The sequence below is a fragment of the Sceloporus occidentalis genome, unplaced genomic scaffold (assembly GCF_023333645.1).
Source record: "Sceloporus occidentalis isolate IW3139 unplaced genomic scaffold, rSceOcc1.0.p SCAF_21, whole genome shotgun sequence".
NCBI classification, from domain to species: domain Eukaryota; kingdom Metazoa; phylum Chordata; class Lepidosauria; order Squamata; family Phrynosomatidae; genus Sceloporus; species Sceloporus occidentalis.
Window position 1 is genome coordinate 1,870,366 of NW_028317001.1, and position 20,858 is coordinate 1,891,223.

The following is a 20,858-nucleotide window of genomic DNA, read 5'->3' on the forward strand; positions in this document are numbered from 1 at the left end:
GGGCACCTCAGCCAAGGACCAGTGGCAGGACTGGCCCCCTAACCAGTGTCATTCTCTCCATTTCATTTGGGTAGCATTCAGATGTTTAAAGGTTCCTTGGTGGGGGCCTAGCTTTCCTCCTTGTATAGTTGTCTAGTTCCCGCTCTGTGTGTTTCCAGGTGGACTATTTGCGCCCGGGTGACTCAAAAAGGACAGATCCGAACATGGAGCAACTCGCGTGGAGAAGGGAAGCTGTTCTCCATAGAGCTGGTGGACGAAAGTGTAAGTGCCACGAGTGGGAAGGAACAGAACGGGGGGTTGTTTAAAGACCTTTGAAGAAAGAGAGTCCACCATCCTTCAAGGCAGACTGTTCACTGTTAAACAGCTCTTACGGTACAAAAAAGAAGTTCTTCCTGATGTTTAGGTGGAATCTCTTTTCTTGCCATTTGAAGGGGCACGCTCTTGTGTGGTGTCCTGCAAGAGGTCTCCCTCCCCTCATTTTTTGAGCCCCTTTTCCTTTCAGCCTCTTCTTCACAGCTCTTCCTTTGTTCCTCTTGGGTGTTTTGTCTTAAATTTAGCAAAGATCTTAATGTGGACCACCTACAGATTGCCTTTGATAGCAAGGTCCGCCAAGGCCAGGCAGATGTAGGGGTGAACCTGAAAGAGAGAGCAAGAGAAAGAGGGGAGTGTGTGGCAGGGGAAGAAGGAGATTGGGAATCGCAGTCCAGTTCCTGTTGTCTTTCACCTTTACTGGGCATCTGGTATGCTTGGCAATCCCCCTTCTCACCCCTGGAAGGAAGGGAGGCAATGTGTGTAAATGATGAGTGCCTCCAAATAGTACCTCTCTTTCATTATGCAACCTGAGGAGGAGGCCTGCCCCAAGTGTGTGGGGAGCGATGCTTCATCAGCAGGCCCTCCTCCGCCTTGGCTTCGTCATTCAGATTGCAGCCCTTAGCAGCATGGGGGCGTGTTGCTTATTTGTGTGGGCGAAAATCCTTTGGGGCTGGGGGAGGACAGTGTTGTGTGCGGGGGGAGAAGGTGCATTTTTGAACTCTGGGTGCATCCCGTCATCTGAGCTCTGGCTTCCCCTCCTTCGTGCTGTCAGTCTCCTTGACTGACGGTTTTTATTACAATTTTTAATACTTTTCTTGCATAAACATCTTAGCTGGTGGTGCTTTTGCTCCGCTTTTAATTATCACTTTGGGAAGGGCCTGTCACAACACTCGCGGGTGCTGCTGGTACAATTGTGTGTGATGGCGTCCGCTTGGTTGCTGAGCAAGAGGCTGGTATGAGCCAGCCTGTGACATGAGGCGGGTTGGGGCACTTCTCCCTGGCAGGGTGGTGGCAGCTGCACAAGGCACTCCCGGTTGTGGAGGCCCTTTTCCCTTGGTACATCCAGGGAAGGATAGCAACATTTGGCCCTTCAGCGAGATTTCTTGGTGCCTGGAAGGCCTGTTAACCAATTTACTACTTTAACCATCTTTTGTCTTAAGAGAAAGTCATTGATGGCCTTTTCAGATAGTGAGCGATTTTCACAGAGGCAGTGCACAGTTTTATAGCCCTTGGGAGTTGCAGACCAAAAACGTTACTCTCCATGGGACTGGCAATGGATCAGAACCAGTGGACCAGTGTGGTATCATTTCATTAACAAGGCAAGCAGAATGGATTCCCAGCATGGACCCTGACAGAAAATAGGAAAAGGTTGTTACGTTTTAACACGTGCTAGTAATGAACTTTGTCAGAATGAATCCTGTGTGTTTTTGGCCTGGATTTGCCCATTGCTGCAACAGTTTCATCTTGTGTAAGTTATTTCCTGTTTATTGCTACAACACCTTGCAGCTTCTAAAATGTGAGTCAGTTGTGGAGGGCCAGCAATGGTGTTGAGCTGCTGTCGTTTTGACCTGGGATGGGGATCCCTTTTGCTGACTTTTCTGCCTTCTTCCTTCAGGGTGAGATCCGAGCAACGGCTTTTAATGACCAAGTGGACAAGTATTTCCCTCTCATTGAGCTGAACAAGGTACAACGGTGCCCTGGTTGGTTGGTGGGTGGGTGTCTGTCCATGCATCCTATTGGGGCAGGTTATCCAAAGGCAGCTAAGCAGAAGAGCAGTGGGGTGCCACGTGTATGAATGGACTGACTGTTTTTAGACACACATACCCCAACCCACATTCTTCAAGTGGCTCATAAAATACAATGACGGACAAGCAACTGCTATGAAGAAGTAATGGCAGTGAAAAGTGTGGATTTTTCTGCCCCAGGTCTATTACTTCTCCAAAGGCTACCTGAAGGTAGCCAAAATGCAGTACACGGCCGTGAAGAACGAGTACGAGATTGCGTTTTCCCACGACACCTCTGTCATCCCCTGTGAGGACGCTCAGCACCTCCCCAGCATCCAGTTCGACTTTGTTTCCGTCGGCGACTTGGAGAGTGTCAGCAAAGACCGTCTTGTAGGTGAGTCAGGCCGCTGGGCTCTGGAGGCTTCTGGGTTGTGTGGTGATAACCTCCCTTGGCACTGGAGATGTGAGCCTCCCTCCTTATACCGCTCTCTCAGTCTCCCTCTCTGTGTTCCTCCCTCCCTTCTTGCTTCTCTCTCTTTCCCTCTGGCACTTGAAGAGCTCTGCTGGCAAACTCCCAGGGCTGCATTTTGTTGCCAAGAAACCCATCAGCCTCACACTTGCAGGCCTGGCTTACAGGCACACATTGTGAGTTGTTCTTTCACAGAGAAAGAGTTGTCAAATTGCTCGTTTGGCACTGGTATTCCGTTTGGTCTTAGAGCGCAGCTTGACACCTTCCCCAGTCCCATTCCCCCCTTCCCACACCTTGGCCCTCATGCTCTGGGGGTCCTGCAGTGTGGTCTTTTGGCAACAGCCGTCCTTGCCCTCCTGCCTGCTGTCTTCAGCTAGGCCTTTCAAACCTCTGCCTTTGGTGACTCTTGTTGGGGCATGGATTTGGGCAGTAGAGTTTAAGCTGCATTAGTGACCCACAAGCACAGCTCTTGGGTGGTTGTCTCTTTTAGGATCTGAAGGGCTGGAATAGCTTCTGAATCACCCTGCATAGGCAGAGGTGCAGAAGCCCTTCAGCAGCCATGTTCAAAAGAGCAAGAGGAAGGATCATTTTCAGCAGTAGCAAAGACAAGCAGTAGTCTTTTGGCCTGGAGGTCAGCATCTAAAGCCTTCCTGTCTCTCCTATGTTTCCCTCAGACTGATGCTCCTGTCCACACAAGGGACACCCACACCCTGTCTCTGTGTTTTCTAAAGAGCAGCCTTAGTGCGTTGAGCTAGTCTGTGGCCCTCAGTTAACAGGCAAACACACCAATGTGCTGGAAATTCCTAGAGGCCCCTGTGGTTGGGTTGCAAGCCTAGCAGGAACCCAAGTGTTCCTTTCTTTTTATGGATTCTTTCTTTTAAAATGTTCTTTGCCTGTATGGCTCTCTCTCTTATCAAAGGTGTTTGAATCCCTCCTGCAAGGTCACATCAGGCAGCAACCAAAGAGAGAGCCCCTGGGAGAACTGCTTTTGCTGGTGGATTCTCCTCTTTAGTGATTGTAGGAAGAGGACAGCAAGTGTCTGGCCTGGAGGGAAGATCATCCCAAGCATTTCCTCTTGGCAGCCCTTGTTGACCAAGACAAGTCATTGTTGCTTGCTTCAGGGTGCTGTACCAACCAGGTGCTTCTAATGAATTTCCCTCAACCTTTTCAGATGTCATCGGCATCTGCAAGAGCTATGGGGATGCTACAAAGATCACCATCAGGTCCTCCAACCGGGAAGTCTTCAAGAGGGACATGGAATTGATGGACATGTCTGGCAAGACAGTGACTGTCACTCTCTGGGGAACGGAAGTAAGTAGTCGGAGGTCAAGCTCACCTTTTGTCAAGGCACCATTCTAGAGTTGGTGAGGGGCACTAAGGGTGTTCTGTTGTTCATCTCTGCTGCATTGTGGGTCTGCTTACTCCTGGCCCTGGGACAGGGGACTGGCACTGCTTGGCTCCTTTCTGGTGGCTTTGGAGCTAGGCTGGCCTGGGCTAGCTGACAACCCCCCCTCCCCCATTGCCTGCCTGAGGCAAAGATGCAAGATGGAAAGGGGGGCCCAGTTGAGTACTAAACCCAAGGTGTATGGTTTTTGTGGAGCATCTCTTTTGAAAGGGTTGACTGGCAGACGATGGGGAAGGGGAGCCTCTTGTCCCGGGACCTTGGAGGGGCACACCTGCCAGTCCAAGTGAGCAACTTTGTACTGTGCCAAATGGAACCAATCGCCTGCCTGGGTTTCAAAGCCAGGAAATCTTTTCCATTTCCAGATTGGGGGTGGGAGTTGCATGGCCTGCTCTGGCCAGAGACCCCTCTGCTCTTGCTACATTTGTGTATCACCATGTAAGGAATGACACTCCCCCCTTTCCCTCTTTTTGCCACCTTTCCCTCCCAGGCTGAGAAGTTTGATGGCTCTCAGCAGCCTGTGGTGGCCATCAAAGGAGCTAGAGTTTCAGATTTTGGTGGCCGGAGCCTCTCAGTCATTACGTCGAGCACCGTCATCATAAACCCTGATCGCCCCGAGGCCTTCAAGCTCCGTGGATGGTATGGTATCCCTTCTCTTAACTCCAAACGATGAACTGATCTGAGGCTGGCCAGTTGTGGCTGGAGGAAATCCTTCTGCCTTTTGCCTGCCACCGATCTGCTTGCCCACATAGGCTGGGCATTGGGAGGGAGCAGTGTCACTGTGCCATGGTGGGACTTCACCCAGAATCTTGGTCAGAATGAGCTGTAAGCAGTTAGGTGCCCTCTTTCTCCTCTCCCCCCACTCCTCCTCTTCTGGTTCTGCCTCCATTCAGAGTCTGTTGTTTCTCATGTGCCTGTTTCCTCCAAGTCTGCTTAATTCAGTTTTTTTGTGGTGGAGGAAGATGGAGATCCCCCCCCTCATGCTGGAAGGTGGTTCAGGCTGGCAATGAGTGTTGTACCAGCCTCTCCCTTGAGTGGCATTGGGCATCAGGCCTGAAGGGCTTCTAGCGCCTTGGCAAAGCAAAACATGGCTCTGGGCCCTTCCTGCTGTTGCTGCTGGAGCACAGCATCCATATGCAGCGAGGTGCAGCTCTCCTGTCTGTGTGCACTTAGCCCAAGTGTTTGGTGGCCTGTGTGTTTGGGAAGCGTTTTCCTTTGTTCCTGAATTAGCTGTGGTGAATAGCTCTTTCTTGTACTAGGTTTGGGCGAGTCCTTGACCCTGGTCCTCGTTCCCCAATCTGAGAAACAGGCCGCCCACAGTTCCTCTGCCTGCCTTGTGCGTTGCTGAGGACAAGAATCCATTAGTGAGGGAGGCACTTTAATGCGCTCGGTTTCATTCGGCGCATTGTTCCTCTTAAGTGCTCTTGGCACACTCAAGGCTGTGCCGGAGACAGAAGAGGCAGCACGGCCCGTCCCTCTTCTCCTTCCCCAGCGGAACGGGTCTGTTTGAATTGCTGGCCTGTCTGAAAAGCTGGCGGGAAGATGCGTGACGCTGCTCTTGGGCGGGTGAGGGGGCTGCTGGCTGTTTGCTGGGCACAGTGGGCTGCACATGGGCTGGTGGCACTCCTTGTGGGCGGCTCCGTGGGCATTCTAGCGAGGCTCTGAGGAGGATCAGGGAGGAGTCCACGTCTGCCTGGCTGGTAAGAGTGTCAGGGAAGAAAGTGAGAGCGTGCAAATGAGAAAGTGAGGGAAGAAGTGGGGAGGGTGGCAGTGGCAAGGATCAAGGATGCTGGGAGAGTGCCAGGAAGGGGCCACCGCCTAGGAGTACCTCTGAGGGCCCACATGGCAGCAAGTCCCCAGCGTGTTTCCTATTGGTGGCCAAGGGAGGGGCCCAGGCCACTGACTCTTTATTCAGCGGGAAACCATAAAATCATAGAGCTAGAAGGGGCCATGGGGGGCCAGCTAGATCAGGGCCCTTCCAGTGCATGCATCTGTGGCTAAGGCACAATGAGAGGTGGCCGTCCAGCCTCGGTTTGAGGGTGTCCAAAGGAGGGCCCAACACCCTCGAAGGAAGCCAGACTGTTGTTCCTCTGCCAAGTGGCTTTTATGTCCTTCCTGATGTTCAGTTGGAACCTTCTCTCTTGTAATTCAAACCTGCTTGGATTCATTTCTCTCCTCTGGAGCATCAGGGAGCAAGTTTGCAACCTTCCTTTCAGATGTTTCTCTTTCCTGTCATCCCTCCTCTCAACTGGCCCTGGCTAAACATACCCAGCCTGCCCGGGATTATTTTCCACACTTTCTACCGTCTGGGCATAGAGGGCATTCTTTGAAGCCCAATTCCTTCCCAGGCCTTTGACCTTCAAGCGCCATAAAAAAAATCTGGCCGTGTGGTGAGAATGAGATGCTGGCTAACCTCCAATGGGGCGAATGCCTTTCCCCATAGGTGCATTCCCTGTGAAACACATCCAGAGCCTCCTTGATGGCAGGATCAGGACCTTCCTGCCTGGTCCTTCTCCAGCTTAGTCTCTCTCCCTTCCTTGCGGGGAGGCCCTTTTGTCCCTCCGAAACATTGGCCTTGCGAAGGTGTTTGAGAGCCAAGCACCTTCTTCAACCAGGAAGGTGTGTGTGTGAAAAAGAGAGAGGAGGAAGAGAAAGAGAAGAAAAGTAGATTTTGGGGGAGGAATCTGTTGGCATCATAACTGGGCAAGTCGTCTTGAGCCCTGCCCACCTCCCACCTTGGGCAGCTTGTTCATCCCAAGGAAGTATGGGCAGGTGGGTCAGGAAAGGCTTCTGAGATGGGCAAGGAAAATCAGCTGTGGGGGCCCATGGCATACAGCATTTTTCTTGGCAGTGCCCAGCATGCTTTGTTCCTCATGGTCATCTTCCTTCTTTGGCTCTTTCCAGGAAGACCTTGGTTGAGGAGGGGGCTTGTTTCTGGCTTTGTGTGCAGAATGGCTTTTTCCTGGGGAGCCCTTCTATCATCACCCCCAGCTTTTCCCCCACCAGGGCTTGGTCAAATCCCAGAATGGGGGTAGGAGGGAGACAAAGGCCTTGGGAAGTGGGCATGCCTCTGCCTCAAACCCCCACCACCACCACCACCAGACTGGTGGTGTCTCTTCTCTTTGCTGGCAGTGCCAAGGCAATGGCTGCTGAGCTGATCTCTTCCCCCTCCACCTTGTATGAGTGTCTCTCTTTGGCTCGTTAGCTGCTCCTGATGGGTCTGAAGCAACAAAGCCAGCGGTTTACTAAAACACATTAAACAGCAGTGCTGTGGTGTTTTCATTGGTGGAGAGCTGGCCAGCTTCGGCTGCAAGGGCTGGCAGCTTCCCATGGCAGGCAAGCAGGCAGGCATAGGCACCATTAAAAGCCCTTCTGCCTTTCCCTCCCAGCTTCGGCCACAGTAACGCGTGGCATAACTCACTGCTGCCCAAAGGTCCTGCCACCCCTCGCCCTCCCGCAGATCCACTGCAGTGCCAAGATGTGGCCGCTAGCTGGAGCATTTGTCCATGGAAGCAGAGCACCAGCCCTGTCCCTGTTTCCCGAGATTATAAAATATGGCACTAATTAAAACGGAGTATTAGCTTATCCTGAAATGCTATTTTAGTGAGTAATATACACAAGTCACTGTAATTGTTTCTTGTGTGTGCCATTGATAAAAATCCTTCTTGCACCAAGCACAGCATGAGCCTAAAAATAAAGCTCCTTCTGTGTGGTGTGTGTGCGAGAGCAAATGAGCGAGCGCTTCTGCTTCCTGGAACTGAGAGAGATCTGAGTGTCCTGTTCTCCTTCTCTCTCTTCCAGGTTTGACTCAGAAGGGCAGCTCCTGGAGGCCACCTCCATATCCAACGCCCGGACTGGGCCCGCAGGAGATGGGAACGCCAACTGGAAAACTCTGCATGAGGTTAAAACCGAGAACCTAGGTCAAGGAGATAAGGTAAAGCTTGGCACCTGGTGGGTGGGAGGGTGGCAGATGGCGGAACTGTGCCAAATCTCCCAAGGAGCCCATTTGGGCCCACAGTCCTCTGTGACCGACCTCTTTTGGCCAGTTGCCCATCAGCCTCAACTTTCCTTTCTCTGGTGTGAGAGCAGCAGTTGGCCAGCCTCACAGTGTCGACGCAAGGACAGCCTGCCTGTCCAAAATCGCATGTTGAACTTGCTGTGGGCGATTATGTTGAAATGTGCACGATTAAAAGCAACAGCGCAATAAAACCACACACATTATCTAGGAGCAACTTCATTCCAGTGGAGCAGAAACATCAATGACACATTTGTTGTTGTCTAAATGTCAGACTTTAATAACGTTCTGTCCTTTTTTGAAAGAGAGGAGAATTAGCAACCGTAACTCTTTTCTCCAGCAGCATTTGGGTCCCTCTTCCCTAGTGGCCACTGGTCAGGCACACGCCACGGGGACTTTATTGTTTGTCCGTTTGATTTGTACCCCACTTTTCTTCCAATACAGACCCAAATCAGCTTATAATAGAGTTCAAGCAAAACAGCAAATATGTGGGACACTCTTTTTTTAAAAAATGGTATTGAACAGTCTCTCCAGTTGAAAAACTGCTTTTAATCATTAATTTAGATCAATTAAAAACACTTAAAACATCTATTGCATATTTTAAAATATGCAAATTTTGCAACAACAACAAATTCTCCAAACAACTACACCCACTGCTGCGAATTGCAATCCAAAGCATTGGATGAGGAGACCTGTTGGGCAGCCCAGTTTGTGTGTCAGTGGAGCAAGCCCAGGGCCTCAGATGTATAAGAGGCTGTTAGTTCCTTTTCTGTAAACAGTCAATCCATTAATCAGTCAGCTAAAGTACACGAGGTTTGCTACATGATCTCTCAATTCAGGTAACGCGTTGAGGGTATTTTAATGAACGCCATGCTTTATCTTCTCCTAAACAACACAGATGCCTCACGCTGCTGTTGGGAATTTGTTGAGTTATGCAAAGGAGCGACTAGCATGCAAACCTTTTAGCTTTTAAGACATGTACAAGTGCCAATTGACAAGTGAGAGACATGGGGAGGTGCAATTTTAAGGGGATGCATTACAGGACCAAAGAGGGGGACCATCACAGGACTGGACTGAGGGTTGCTTGTCCCCCCCTCCAGGGACTCAGCTCTGGGCTTGCAGAGGTTGGTTGGGGGAGATTGGGCCATCATGGGATGCCTACTTGACAGGTACCCATCCCAACTCACGCTTGCCTGTTTCCCTTTAGGCTGATTACTTCAGTTGTGTGGGCACAGTGGTCTACTTGCGGAAGGAGAACTGTATGTACCAGGCGTGCCCAACCCCGGACTGCAATAAGAAAGTCATTGATGAGCAGAATGGGCTGTATTGCTGTGAAAAATGCAACAAGCAGTTCCCCAACTTCAAGTACCGCATGACCCTTGGGGTGAGTCCAGGCAAGAGTGCAGAGCAGGGTTGGTGGGTGGTTTCAGCAGTTTGTGTGTAGCCTTCCTCACCAGATCTTTGAGAGCGGTGCATGTGTGTGAGAGACACCTTCCAAAAGTGGCTTTTCTAAGAGGAAAGACCACCATTGAAGAGCAGCCCCAATACTCAGCGGGGAGAGAGTCTGGTGGCGGTTTTAGTGAGCCCACCTGTATGTTTTCCCCCAGTGAAGGTCCCACAGAGGCCTCGTCCAAAAGGAAGCAACTGTTTGCTCCCCGTAGATCAAAATGTAGGTGGGACTAGGACCAAGCAGATAGGGCTTTGCGTGCCCAAGGGCCCCTGGTCCGATCCCTGACATGTCTGGGTGGAGCAGGGAGGCAGAACAGCAAAGGGGCCACTTCCATCACATCAGCAGGTCACCCTCCTCCTCGTTCCCCTAGTTGATTTCTTCACATAAAGCCAATGGTAGACTTTGCCAAGCAAGGAGGCCTGCAGTTTCGCCTGGCCCACCAGCTTCCTTCTGAACCCATTTATCAATGCCTGCTTTCTTGCTAAGCTTTTAACTTGGCCTTTAGGCCTCCTTATCACAGTTTTCCAAACTGCCATTCTGGCCTTTGTGTGGCACTGCTGTGGTCCAGAGGCTGCTGTGCCATTAGGCTTCCCCTTTTTCCTTCCTTCCTTCTTTTCCCCATAGTGAGCCAGGTACTGGCCTAGTAACATTCCCTGTAGCTGGAAGCAGCATAGTCACAACGGTGTCCTTCCCTGCTGAGCAAAGCAGCTGCTTTGCTGTTTGCCCAGGAGTCTGGCAGTGAAGGAATGGTGCCGCTTACCTGCAGGGCCCCTGTGCACTGGCCCCGGTGCAGGCTATGGCCCCTGCCTCTTGCTTTGCTCTTGTTCGCTTAATGATTTGGCCTCTGAGAGGGCCACCTCTCCTCCAGGGAGCCCCATTGCCTCCAGTATGTGAAGAGCGAAGGCAGCTGCCTTCCTTCTGCAGAGGCTCCGTTGTTCCCCATTTCCTTTGTTAGGGAGATAAGCTAATGTGGAATGGCATTTCTGGAAAGCGGTAATTGCCCTGAATCAGCGGCTTCCTATATTTAGTCCTCCTCTTTTGTGGCTAATGTTCTGTGTCTCACGCATTAACGGAGCCTGCTTTCGGAGCCCTGCCCATGTGCTGCTCTCAGGGCTGCCATTGTGACGCCCGCTTGCGCCGCTGGGACCCAGCAGCGTCTTCTCCCCCCACAGCATTCAGCTGGTGAAAGTGCCCCCCAATTAGAGCCCTCCGACTTGGCTTTTAGAAGCCCCTGGCAAGTGGGGAGCCCGTGGAAGGGAGGTGGAGCGCCTGCCGGAGTCTTTGCTTCAGCTAATCGAGGCACGAAATGAACAGCCTCTCCAAATAGGCAGCCTCACCTTATTAGAATGCTTGAGAATGTTGTTTTAAAAAAGGAAAAGCAAGAAAGCCTGTCCCCCTGAGGAAGGGATTGATTGTGTCAAGTGGCATTCTTGGGGGGAGCTGAGAGCAGAAGTGCTGGTGAATTATGGGCCACTCCAATTTTCTTCCTCCGTTTGTTCTGCCTGTTCCCGCTGTTGGCATAAGGTTTGGCCGCCTTTTAAAAAGCAAGGTGTGTAAATCCCTCCTCTGCTCAAACGGTGGGGATTGTGAGGGGCGGGAGAGCCAATGCGTGGGTGGGTGGAGTGAGGAGTGGGTAGGACCGGAGTTTCCATTGTGATTGGATTTGAACCTGCGCTCCCAGCCCACAGGCACAAAACAAAAGGTGTGGCTGCCTTTCAGAGTCCAGCAGCAACTGAAGGGAGGCTTCTCACTACTGCTAGAAGCTTTCTGTCCTCTCTGTGTGTATATGTGCAAGGGTAAGGGAAGTGTGTCTTAATGTGCTGCAGAACAGCCTTCCCCAGCCTAGATCCCACAGAGGTATTGGGACTACAGCTCCCAGAATCCCTCACCCACCAGAGCTTGCTGTTGGCTTAGGACACTGGGAGCAAAGGCTGTTGCAGGGTGAATAAGCCACCTCCCCCACAGATTTCTTTCCTACATGATGCTGGAACATGCCTTCAAATATTTAATATGATCACTGAAAGGAAGAGGGAAGGTATAAGGATACAGGTTGGGCCCTGAGGGCACCCTTTACCCTGCTGTCGTCCTCCATTGCTTCAGGCTCCTGTAACCTGGGCTGCTAGGTGGCAAGCCTCTCTCTGGCACAGCTGCCCAGGGGGTGTTAGTGTGTGGGGAGTCACCCTGCCACCCCCAACTCAGGGCCTCTCCTTCTGCTGTCTCAGTACCTGCCTTCCCATGAAAACAGAGTCACTCTGTGTGTGTGTGTGCGCGCCCATGCGTATGTGCTCACATGTGTGGGGTGCCATCCCCTTTGAGTGATAGAGGAAGAGCCCCAGGTGTCATGCCTACAGGCTGGGTGCTGTTTGGAGGTGCTCAGCAGGCCCTTGGAGGTCTTTGGTGAGACTTTACTGCTGCGTTTGCGTGTCTGGGTCTGACTGTGGAATCTTTGCCATCTCTCCTTGTACCTGCCCACAGGTGAACATTGTTGACTTCCAAGAAAATCTGTGGATCACTTGCTTCCAGGAGGCTGCGGAGACCATCCTGGGGCAGAACGCAGCCTATCTTGGAGAACTGAGGGCAAAGGTTAGTCAGCTGGCGTGGCTGTTCTCTTCCCTGGGGTTTCTCCTGTCTTGCTTAGCTGGGTCCAGTTGGCCTTATTGCCAGGCTTGCCAAGAAAATGGTCCCTGGAAGCATCTCCAGTGGCTTTGAGGAGAAGGAAACCTCCTTGGGGCTGAAGCCTGGCCACTGCCTAAGGCTGCCCTTTGAGGACACTTGCTCTCGAGCTGGTGGTTGCCTCAGCTGGAGCCCAGCCAATCCAACACCTGGCCAAATGAGTGGGATGTGTTGGGCAGTCCTGGGCACTGAATCTCAGAAAGCTATAAACAAACACACAGTTATTTGGGGGGGGTCATAACTGGACTGGCGGCTTCAGCAGCGCACCTGTTTGGAACATTTACAGTGCTGAAGGGAAAAGGTTTGCCTAGGAAAGAACAGGCGGGCTTGGGATGCAGTGGAAGGATATTGCCCCTGTATGGAGGAATTGGGTAGAGGGAGGGTTTCTTTTTCCCCCAGACGCTGAGGCAGGAGGGTCAGACTTGGGTCTGATGGAGGAGGGGGGGCATTGTGTGTCCTGGTTTTTGGCCGAAAGGCCAAACTTGGATGTTACACTAGTGTTTAGAAAATGGGCATCTGGTTGGCCCCCAAGGATCCCGTTTGCTAAAAGCTGGCATTCCTGTGGGGCAAGGGCTGCCTATGTGCTCCCCTGTGCTGTGTTCTTCACAGTCCTGTGTGTCTGCAGTGGGGCACCTCCGGGACTGGCTGCTGGGCCAGCAAAAATGTTGCCATTTCATGGGACGGTAAGCCCTCTCAGCTTGTTGCTTTCAAAGCGGCCGTTTTGGCTAGGCAAAGTCAAGGCACACCTGTTCGCTGAGAAACAGAGCTGCTTTGAGGTATCAAGTGAATTAAAACTGCACCTGGATTTCCCATCCGTGGGCACCAAAGTCCACAGTTCCCCAGTGGGCCTTCCAGGTAGCGTTGGGCACCTGCGCTCTGTTGAAAACTGCCAGCACTTTGGGATGGCAGCTTGCAAGATAAGCAGGGAAAGCTGACTGCAACTGATAAGGCGTCTGGCAGTGAAATAGCGGCCTACATCCCTGTGTTGAGGGTTTCATAATTAAGCGTTTGCTTTAATTGCTGTCGAGGAACCTCACCCCTTCTGGCCGATCCTCACTCAATTTGGCTGGCTGCTCGTCCACTCCAAAGACCCAGAATGAGCATTTCCCTTCATGGAAGCAGTTCAGGCTCTGGAGGTGATCTTTGCACACACACACACACACCAAGCATCCTTTCAACGTAGCCCCCCTGTTGAACCCTCTCCTCCCCCTCTGCAGGATGAGCAAGCCTTCGGCGAGGTGCTTGACAATGCCACGTTTACCACCTACGAATTTCGCATCAGGATCAAGCTGGAGACTTTCAACGTAAGCCGGGGGGATGTCTCCCCTTCCCCAAAAAGGACTCTGCCTGACCTTGCATTCACGAGTTTGGCTTCCTCTCTAGGAATGACATAGTTTTGGCTGGGCTGATGGCAGAGAGACAGAAGTGGTGTTTAAAAAGCTGGACAAACAAGAACTTATCCCATGGCAGGGTAGAATTGGAGGCTGCCCAGGGAAAAATCACGCCCTCAGCTTCAGCATCACAAAATAAAGGGAGGTTTTGGGAGGGAGTGACAGATCCTACTTCAGTTATTTGTGAGGGGAAAGAATACATGGCACATCCCCACAGAAATGGTAATGGAGGGAATCAGGTTCTGCTTCTGTGATCTTTCTGTCATATGAGATTCCTGGCCTTGCCAAACCACTACAAACCTCTCCAGTTGCTATAATGCCTCGGGCCTCAGCCCGGCTCCCTACAGATGTGTAGGACCACAAATCCCATAATCCCACGGCTACCACATGACAATCCAAGATGGGGTGGTGGATTGTGGGCTATTGTCATATAGAGTCCCCCAAGTGAAACCCTCCATCTTGTCCTAAGAGCCCTTCAAAGCTTAATGTCCATCATCCTTGCATTCTTTGAGCCTCGAGTCTAAATCCACTGCCCAATGTCTCACACTTAGGGAGCTGGGGATGTTTATCCTGGAGAAGAGAAGGTTAAGGGGTGATATGATAGCCCTGTTTAACTATTTGAAGGGATGTCATATTGAGGAGGGAGCAAGCTTGGTTTCTGCTGCTCCAGAGACTAGGACCCGGAACGACGGATGCAAGCTACAGCAAAAGAGATTCCACCTCAACATCAGGAGGAACTTCCTGAGAGTAAGGGCTGTCCAACAGTGGAAAACACTCCTCCCTTGGAGTGTAGTGGAATCTCCCACCTTGGAGGTCTTTAAGCAGAGGCTGGATGGCCATCTGTCGGGGATGCTTTGATTTGGATTTCCTGCATGGCAGAAGAAGGGGGTTGGACTGGATGGCCCTTGCGGTCTCTTCCAACTCTTTTATTCTATGATTCTATGACTGATGTGTGTGTGCATGCCTCCACCCCTAGGAAGGGCCTTTTCTTTTTTTTTTTTTTCCTGTCCTCCTTTTGTAGGAATGGTGCTGGTTGAACCCCTGAGCCATCTCCTCCTGCCTCTGCTCTCCGTAGCCTCCCTCCCTGATGACTCTCTTCTCCACTTTCTGGCTCAGACCACGCAATAGCACTTGCCAGCCTCTCAGCCATGGAGAACTGGGCCTTCCCGATCAATCCAGTCTTTGCTTTCAATGCCGGGAACTCGGCAGGCATGTGAGGCCACTGCCAGCTACACCTGGCCCAGCCACTGATCGGTGCCCTTGCCTGCTGCTTTCCCTCTCTCCTCTGACTCTCTCTCTGGTTCTTTTCCCAAGGACGAGTCACGCGTGAAGGCAACAGTCATGGATGTAAAGCCGGTCAACCACAAGGAGCAGGCCAAGCGACTGATCCTGACCATCAGGAGGAATGCTGAGCTGCTGGGTTGAGGAGCTCGGAGGTGGAAGGAGCCCTTGTCCACTGGAGATTGCCAGGCAAAAGGTTTCGATGGGTCTCTTCTTCCCCCCTGTTGGTACCCTCTGCACTTGTCTGGATGGAGCCAGCACCCAGCCCCTCAATACTTCTTCCCAGCTGACTGTTGTGTTTCTCTTGCCATGGAGGAGGAGGAGATGCCTATGCCACCTGCCTGGAGTGTGTGTGTGGCCGGCCATAGGAGCTGGGTGAGGGCATTCCTTGTTTATTTTCCTCTCTTAAGCAACTCTGGACACAAAGAGTTGAAATGTTTCCCACACACTTAAAATTAAAAAACCACCCAACAGCTCCTGAAATGCTGGAGGACGTTGGTTCTGCCCTCCTGGCATGGCGGGTGGAGAAGATGGTGGTTCTCTTGACATTGTTTGGGGACACACACACACACACCCGGTCTGTTTGCCCTCCTCTTTTCTTTTGTGGTGTGTTCAAAGGTTTCCTCCCTCCCTCCCTTCCACAGGTGCCAGGCAGTTGTTAATGCTTGGAATGGCAATATGGTAGAATTATTAATCAAAGGCGTATCTCTTATATCTGAAGAATATCCTTCCTTCAGGGTTTAATAGACTGAGTCAGATGGGCCTGATATTAATCAAAATTGTCTCTTCTGAGAGCGCCTGATAAGCGTTGACTCTTCATCCCCAGGGGAAATCTAGGCAACTACAAAGCAGCGCTTTAGTTTTTCACTTCAATTAATGCTGCATTTCCCCCCTTTCCCTTTTTGGCTGCTGACTGCGGTGCCGCCGTGCTACCTGTCCGTATCGCCTCCCCCATGTCTTTTTTTGCGTTTGTATGTGAACAAAATTCCTTTTAGATTTGTTTGTTACCGACGCAAACGAGCAGAGAAGCCAGCCTTCAAATTGGCTGGGTGCTTTTCTCTCCTTTCTCAATAAACACTGTTTAGTTCTTGCATTTCTGTGGGTTCTGCTTTCTGCAAACGCCAGCGGTTTTTTCATTACTGGAAAGCAATTAATTAGTTTCCGTAATACGTTTTCACTTGGGGGAGATGTTACCTTATTATTGGCGCCGAACTCGGCGGGGCCGGGGAGGGGAGCTTTCTCTCAGCCTTTGCCGGCAAGCTCCCAGATATGCGATCGTGTTCAGAGGGGAGGCGGGGAGGCTTGGCGTTGGTGTTTACACGGGAGCCTGAAGCCAGCCAGGCTTTTGAGATCGGCGCACAGGCAGCAAAGCAGAATCGGCATCGGAAGGAGCTCCAGGTGCTTCAGATCAGGCGGACGATGCGTTCTCTGGCTGCGGCAAAGAGCCCAGGAGGGATGCGCCACTGTCAGCCGCTGGGCAGTTTTTGGCTTTTGGTGAATTGGAGAGGATAGCATGCTCTCCTCATGCTAGCGCCTCTGTCCTGTCTCGCTCTCTCTTTGTCCCACGAGGGACAGGAATAGGCTCCTCTTCGCTGACCCATGGGCCCCTTTGAGCCCAATCCAAGCCGGGGTGAGGGGCTCTCAGGGGTTTGTTTGGGGCACTTTGACTGCCAGAGCAGCCCATTGAGGAGCGGCACCTGTCCCCCTGACCTTGTTTATGGATCCTCAGATGGGAAATTATGGTCTTCCACTTGCTTTGAGACTGACAAATTGCTGGTTTTGAAGCGATCCTCTTTCTTTCTGCTCGGCTAACCAGTCATTTGCTTTGGCTGCCTCTTCCTCCCCTCTCCCCAGGCCAGAATTGAGGGAGATGGGTGCAAGGTTCCTCCTTGATTATTGAGGGGAAAGGCTGGTGGTCTTCCTGCCTGCTGGGCCCCTGTCAGCCTCGGTCTGTCGGTCTCTGTCCAGGCGAGAGGGAGGCCTCCGGGATCCTCTTGCCAGCCATATGGGTCCTCATTAGCTGTCATTATCCATCTACCTGAAGCTGTAATAAAAGGGCAGCCAGGTTGGCTGGGCTGTGTCTGATCTCCCTTCCTTCCCTTCCCTGGCTGAGCAGGTCAGACGGAGGGGGTCTTTCCTTTTTCAGAGGGGATCTGTCCCTAAATGCTCCTTGAGTTCCCTTGAGCCTCCTCATCGCCATTGTCCTCTGAGGGACCAGGAAACCAGTAGGGACCGTCTGGTTCCTGTCACTTCCGATGCTTTAAAGCCCCAGATGGTCTCTGGGGAGTTTTCATGCTGTCGTTTTTTTATTCTTTTACTACTATTATTATTTATTCTTTTTGGCCTGAAGCTGCTCCCTCCGCCCCCCACTTAAGGCCGTCTCGGAGCAGGATAAATATTATCGATCTGGGTATTTAATACACTAATGAAACAGACAGATATCGACTGCGTAATTAATACACTCCCTAAAAGTGAAGTTTGGCAGCAGGAGCAGAGGGAGCATATTGACTGCAGCCGTTCTGGCAGAGCGCCCACTCGGGTGCCCTCAAAGGCCAGGCCGACCCCCCTGCGCTCTGGATCGGGAACGGAGGCTCCTTGCCCTGCGCTGGGGGGCCAGGGGCTCCCCTCCTCATCCCCCACCCCCCAAAAACTCTCTGGCTTGCTTGAAGGTTTCCATTTGCCTGCAGGAGGAATGCTGACATTTCCCGGCACTGAGCTTTCCCACCTGTTGTGCTCCTTCCTAGCACAGTAATAATAGGTGCATGCGTTGTGCCTTGTGTTTGTGTTGTTCTCCCTTTGCCGCCCAGGAGCTGATGGCTCAGGGACTTTGGGTCTTCTTTGCTGAAGTTGGGGTCACATTGAACTCTTGTGCGAGGGACCGGCCTCAACCTGACGCCTTCGCAGTTCTCCTTGGGCTACAATTCCCAGGCCTGTAACCCTCCAGGTGTCTTTGGATTACAACTCCCAGCATATCTTAACCACTGTTGGTTGGAGCTGCTGGGAGCTGCAATCCCTACAGCCTCTAGAGAGCCCCCCTTTCCCTAAAGTGGTGTGCCATTTTAAAAAAATCTAAATGCCACAAAGCCACAGTCAAAGACCATTTCAGCCATGCTGGACCAAGGGAAGCCACAATCTGATCTTGATCCAGCGCTCACAGCCCTTGGCTACTTGCTCATGGGCCAGTGGTGCTCTGCCTCATGGCTGCCCAGGGAGTGTTTGGGCTGCTCTCTGCCGGGACTCTTCCTCCAGCCGCAGCTGCTTTGGGCTCCATTTACCTGCCAGTCTGCCTCCCTCCTTGCCTTCGGCGCCAACTCCTCTTCCTCCTCCCAGCCAAGCAACCTTCATTTTCCTGATGGACTTCCCAGTAATGAGGTGAAGTCGGAGTGCTGCTTACAGCCACTGCGACTATTGTGAGGCACTTTGCGAAATGGCTGGATGTCGTCGTAAGGCCAGGTGGAGCTATTTACGTCTAATTCAGGAGGTGCTCTTGCCGGGCTCCTTTTCCTCGCTTTCTCTTCCCCCTTCTTCCCCTCTTCTTCCTCCTCCTCCCCAATTTCAAGCAATTTGGTGAGACTGGGGAGGGGGCATAAAACCTTCCAGCTCCCAAGTGTATTGGTTTTCTGGTAATTGGAGCTTGTGCTGTCATTAAAAATGACAGCTTTCTCTGGATAATATTCCTACCTAGCACTTGTAAAAATGCAGCGAACATAACCTATATTTAACTTGCATTATCTCAAGTTCTCTCGGCAGCGGTGGCAGTGGCGGCGATGGCTGCTTCCTCCAGCTGAGGTGCACGTGGTGCTTTTGTGCACCCGGCAAAGCCACAAGGAGGGGCTGGTCGAGCCAATCCTGGTCCCTCCCGTTGCTTGAAACCTCTTGCCAGGTGTGGAAGAACCATTGCCAGGGATGCATCTAATCCATTCAGGGTGATGAAAAGTGATAGCCAGCCTCCTCTTGACAGCAGACACACCCAAGTGCATGCCTGGAAAGGAGAGTCCCTGGTGCATCCTCTTGACAGCAGACACACCCAAGTGCATGCCTGGAAAGGAGAGTCCCTGGTGCATCCTCAGGCGGCTTATCACACTCTTTGGCCAACTGCTCTGGCACTTGTGTTGTCCACCAGACCTCACCCAAAACGTTTCTGCTCCTGACCCATTGGGAGCTCTTGGTGGATCCCACCTTCTCTTCCTCATCCTTCCGATGTCTGCTGAAACCAATCTGGCCGGTCCAGATTGGGGCTGGTTTCCAGGTGAAATTGGCCTCCTCCCTCTCCGCTCATCCTTCTGGCTGCCCTCCAGCCAAACGGCTCGTAAGAGGTTTCCTCTCCACCAAAGAGGCCTCTTGCTGCCCGTTAGAGCAACAGCGCCAGCTTGCCAGCCAGGCTTCACAGCCACTACCTCCTTATTTTGTGCCTCCTCCATTCCCCCCACAGCCATTTTCCGTCAGGCTCCTGGTATTATTATTGGCCTTTGTGAACGCAGTGGCCCTTTCTGGGGCTGTGTTCCTGTTTGGGGGGAACAGTAGGGGAGCCCTTAATTCCTTTTCTCTATTGCTCCCTGTAGCTGCAGAGGGGCAGGGGGTGGCCTGTGGCTTCCCTACCAAAAAAAACTCATCTTGAAAGGCTCCCATGGGCTCTCTGTCTGGACACCAACCAGCCAAGTAAGCATCTCTGCTTCCATCCTGGCCAGATGGCTCTCCCAGGACGGCTTCAGTGGGAGGAGGATGACGAATCCGTGTTCCTTGTTCTCTTTCCATAATGGAGGGAGGGAGGAGGAGGAGGAAGCAGCAGCTCTCCAGTTTTGGAGCCCTAAATGCCACCAGCCCCACAGACGACCCCCGCCCCACAGCCGCCCATTCTGAACCTTCCAGATTGGCAGTAATGGAAGGACTGAGTTGGTTCCCTTCGCTCTCGCAGAGGGTATTTATAACTGGAAATGCTAATTGGCCCTCTTTCCGTTGACTCATAAAGGCGAAATCATCGCCGGCCGGCTCCTCCAGGCCGGATCCGTGTCACTGAGATTAATCCATTTGGATCGGTTGGGGAAATTCAGGTTTCTAATTGGGAGAAACGGTGCCAGCTTTGCCCGTCTTCCATCGCCCCGCTCTTTCCTGCGTGGAGGCTTCTCAGCTTAAGCCTCCTCAGCCGGGAGGTGTGGGATTTTTGGGAGGGGGCTGGAAAAACGAGTCCCTATTTATATACGACAGGGTGGGAGTCGGAAGGGGGGCTCTGTTGTGGTGGAGCTCTGCAGCTCTCGGAATTGAGGAGACCACGCTTGCCTCCCCCCATATCCATTACACTCCCAGCCTTCAGTCCTGTTCTCCCTCTATTTTGGGGGAAATGACTTTAAGTTGGATTTTTCCTTTCCTGTGCAGAAGAAGTTGCGTAGCTACAGAGTGGCAGCTAATCTGCAGGGCTCAGGAGGAGGCAGCAATGATGGCGGCTTCAGGGAAGTTGCTCCCATGCCCGCCAGCCTCAGGAGGGGATGATGGACCTTGTGGTGGAGACGATGCGGCCTTCCTCTGCCCTTGGGTGCCCTCCAGGCTCCCATAATCCAAGCCTCGTGTCCTCTGCCAAGGACATTGTGGGCCAGCTCTCTGTGCCCCCACACTTCCCATCTTCTGAATTTCCTACCTCTACTGCATCCACAGTTCTGTCTGTTGCCCCATCCCTTGTCCTCCGTTCCACAGATGAAGGCACTCCAAAAGTTTCATCTTCCACCCAGTTATTTGCTTTGTTGGGAAGTTCTTTGCAGTTCTTCATTTTCATCATGCAACCCAGAAGAATCTAGAACTTTGCCTGTCCACATGAACTGGATGGGGTGACTTGTCCTCTTCAATCATTGCAACATCCCAGTGAGGTAAATCAGGCAGAGCAAGAAAGCAAGAGCAGGCCCAAGGTCACCTTGTAAACTTTATCTCTCAGTAGGAATTTTTACCCACATCTGCCTAAACTAGACCGCTGGACACATGAGCCACTATGCCAGTAGTGGAGAGACTTCTCTTTGGCCCTCGAGGGCCAGATTCAACTTCAGAGAAGGACTTGAGGCCCGCTTTCCAGAGGTGGATATGGCCAGAGGCAGGGAGGGAGGAAGCCTGTGCTTTAGGAGAGGCATGTCCACTTTTTAGAATGGGGGGAGCCTC

The 20,858-nt window shown here is 52.1% G+C and overlaps 1 protein-coding gene across 2 annotated transcripts in view; it reads left to right on the forward strand.

The window, feature by feature from the left end:
* LOC149301360 (replication protein A 70 kDa DNA-binding subunit-like) overlaps window positions 1-15,810 on the forward strand; it is a 28,124-nt gene extending 12,314 nt beyond the window's left edge. For both annotated transcript variants that reach the window (XM_089483907.1, XM_089483908.1), the window contains exons 8-17: window positions 159-261; window positions 1,928-1,996; window positions 2,238-2,430; window positions 3,677-3,816; window positions 4,398-4,546; window positions 7,709-7,841; window positions 9,130-9,306; window positions 11,848-11,955; window positions 13,263-13,349; window positions 14,751-15,810. In XM_089483907.1, the coding sequence (XP_089340033.1) occupies window positions 159-261; window positions 1,928-1,996; window positions 2,238-2,430; window positions 3,677-3,816; window positions 4,398-4,546; window positions 7,709-7,841; window positions 9,130-9,306; window positions 11,848-11,955; window positions 13,263-13,349; window positions 14,751-14,861 (1,270 nt within the window). In that variant the 3' untranslated portion in view covers window positions 14,862-15,810. The remainder of the gene's footprint in view (window positions 1-158; window positions 262-1,927; window positions 1,997-2,237; window positions 2,431-3,676; window positions 3,817-4,397; window positions 4,547-7,708; window positions 7,842-9,129; window positions 9,307-11,847; window positions 11,956-13,262; window positions 13,350-14,750) is intronic.
* The last annotated feature ends 5,048 nt before the right edge of the window (window positions 15,811-20,858 follow it).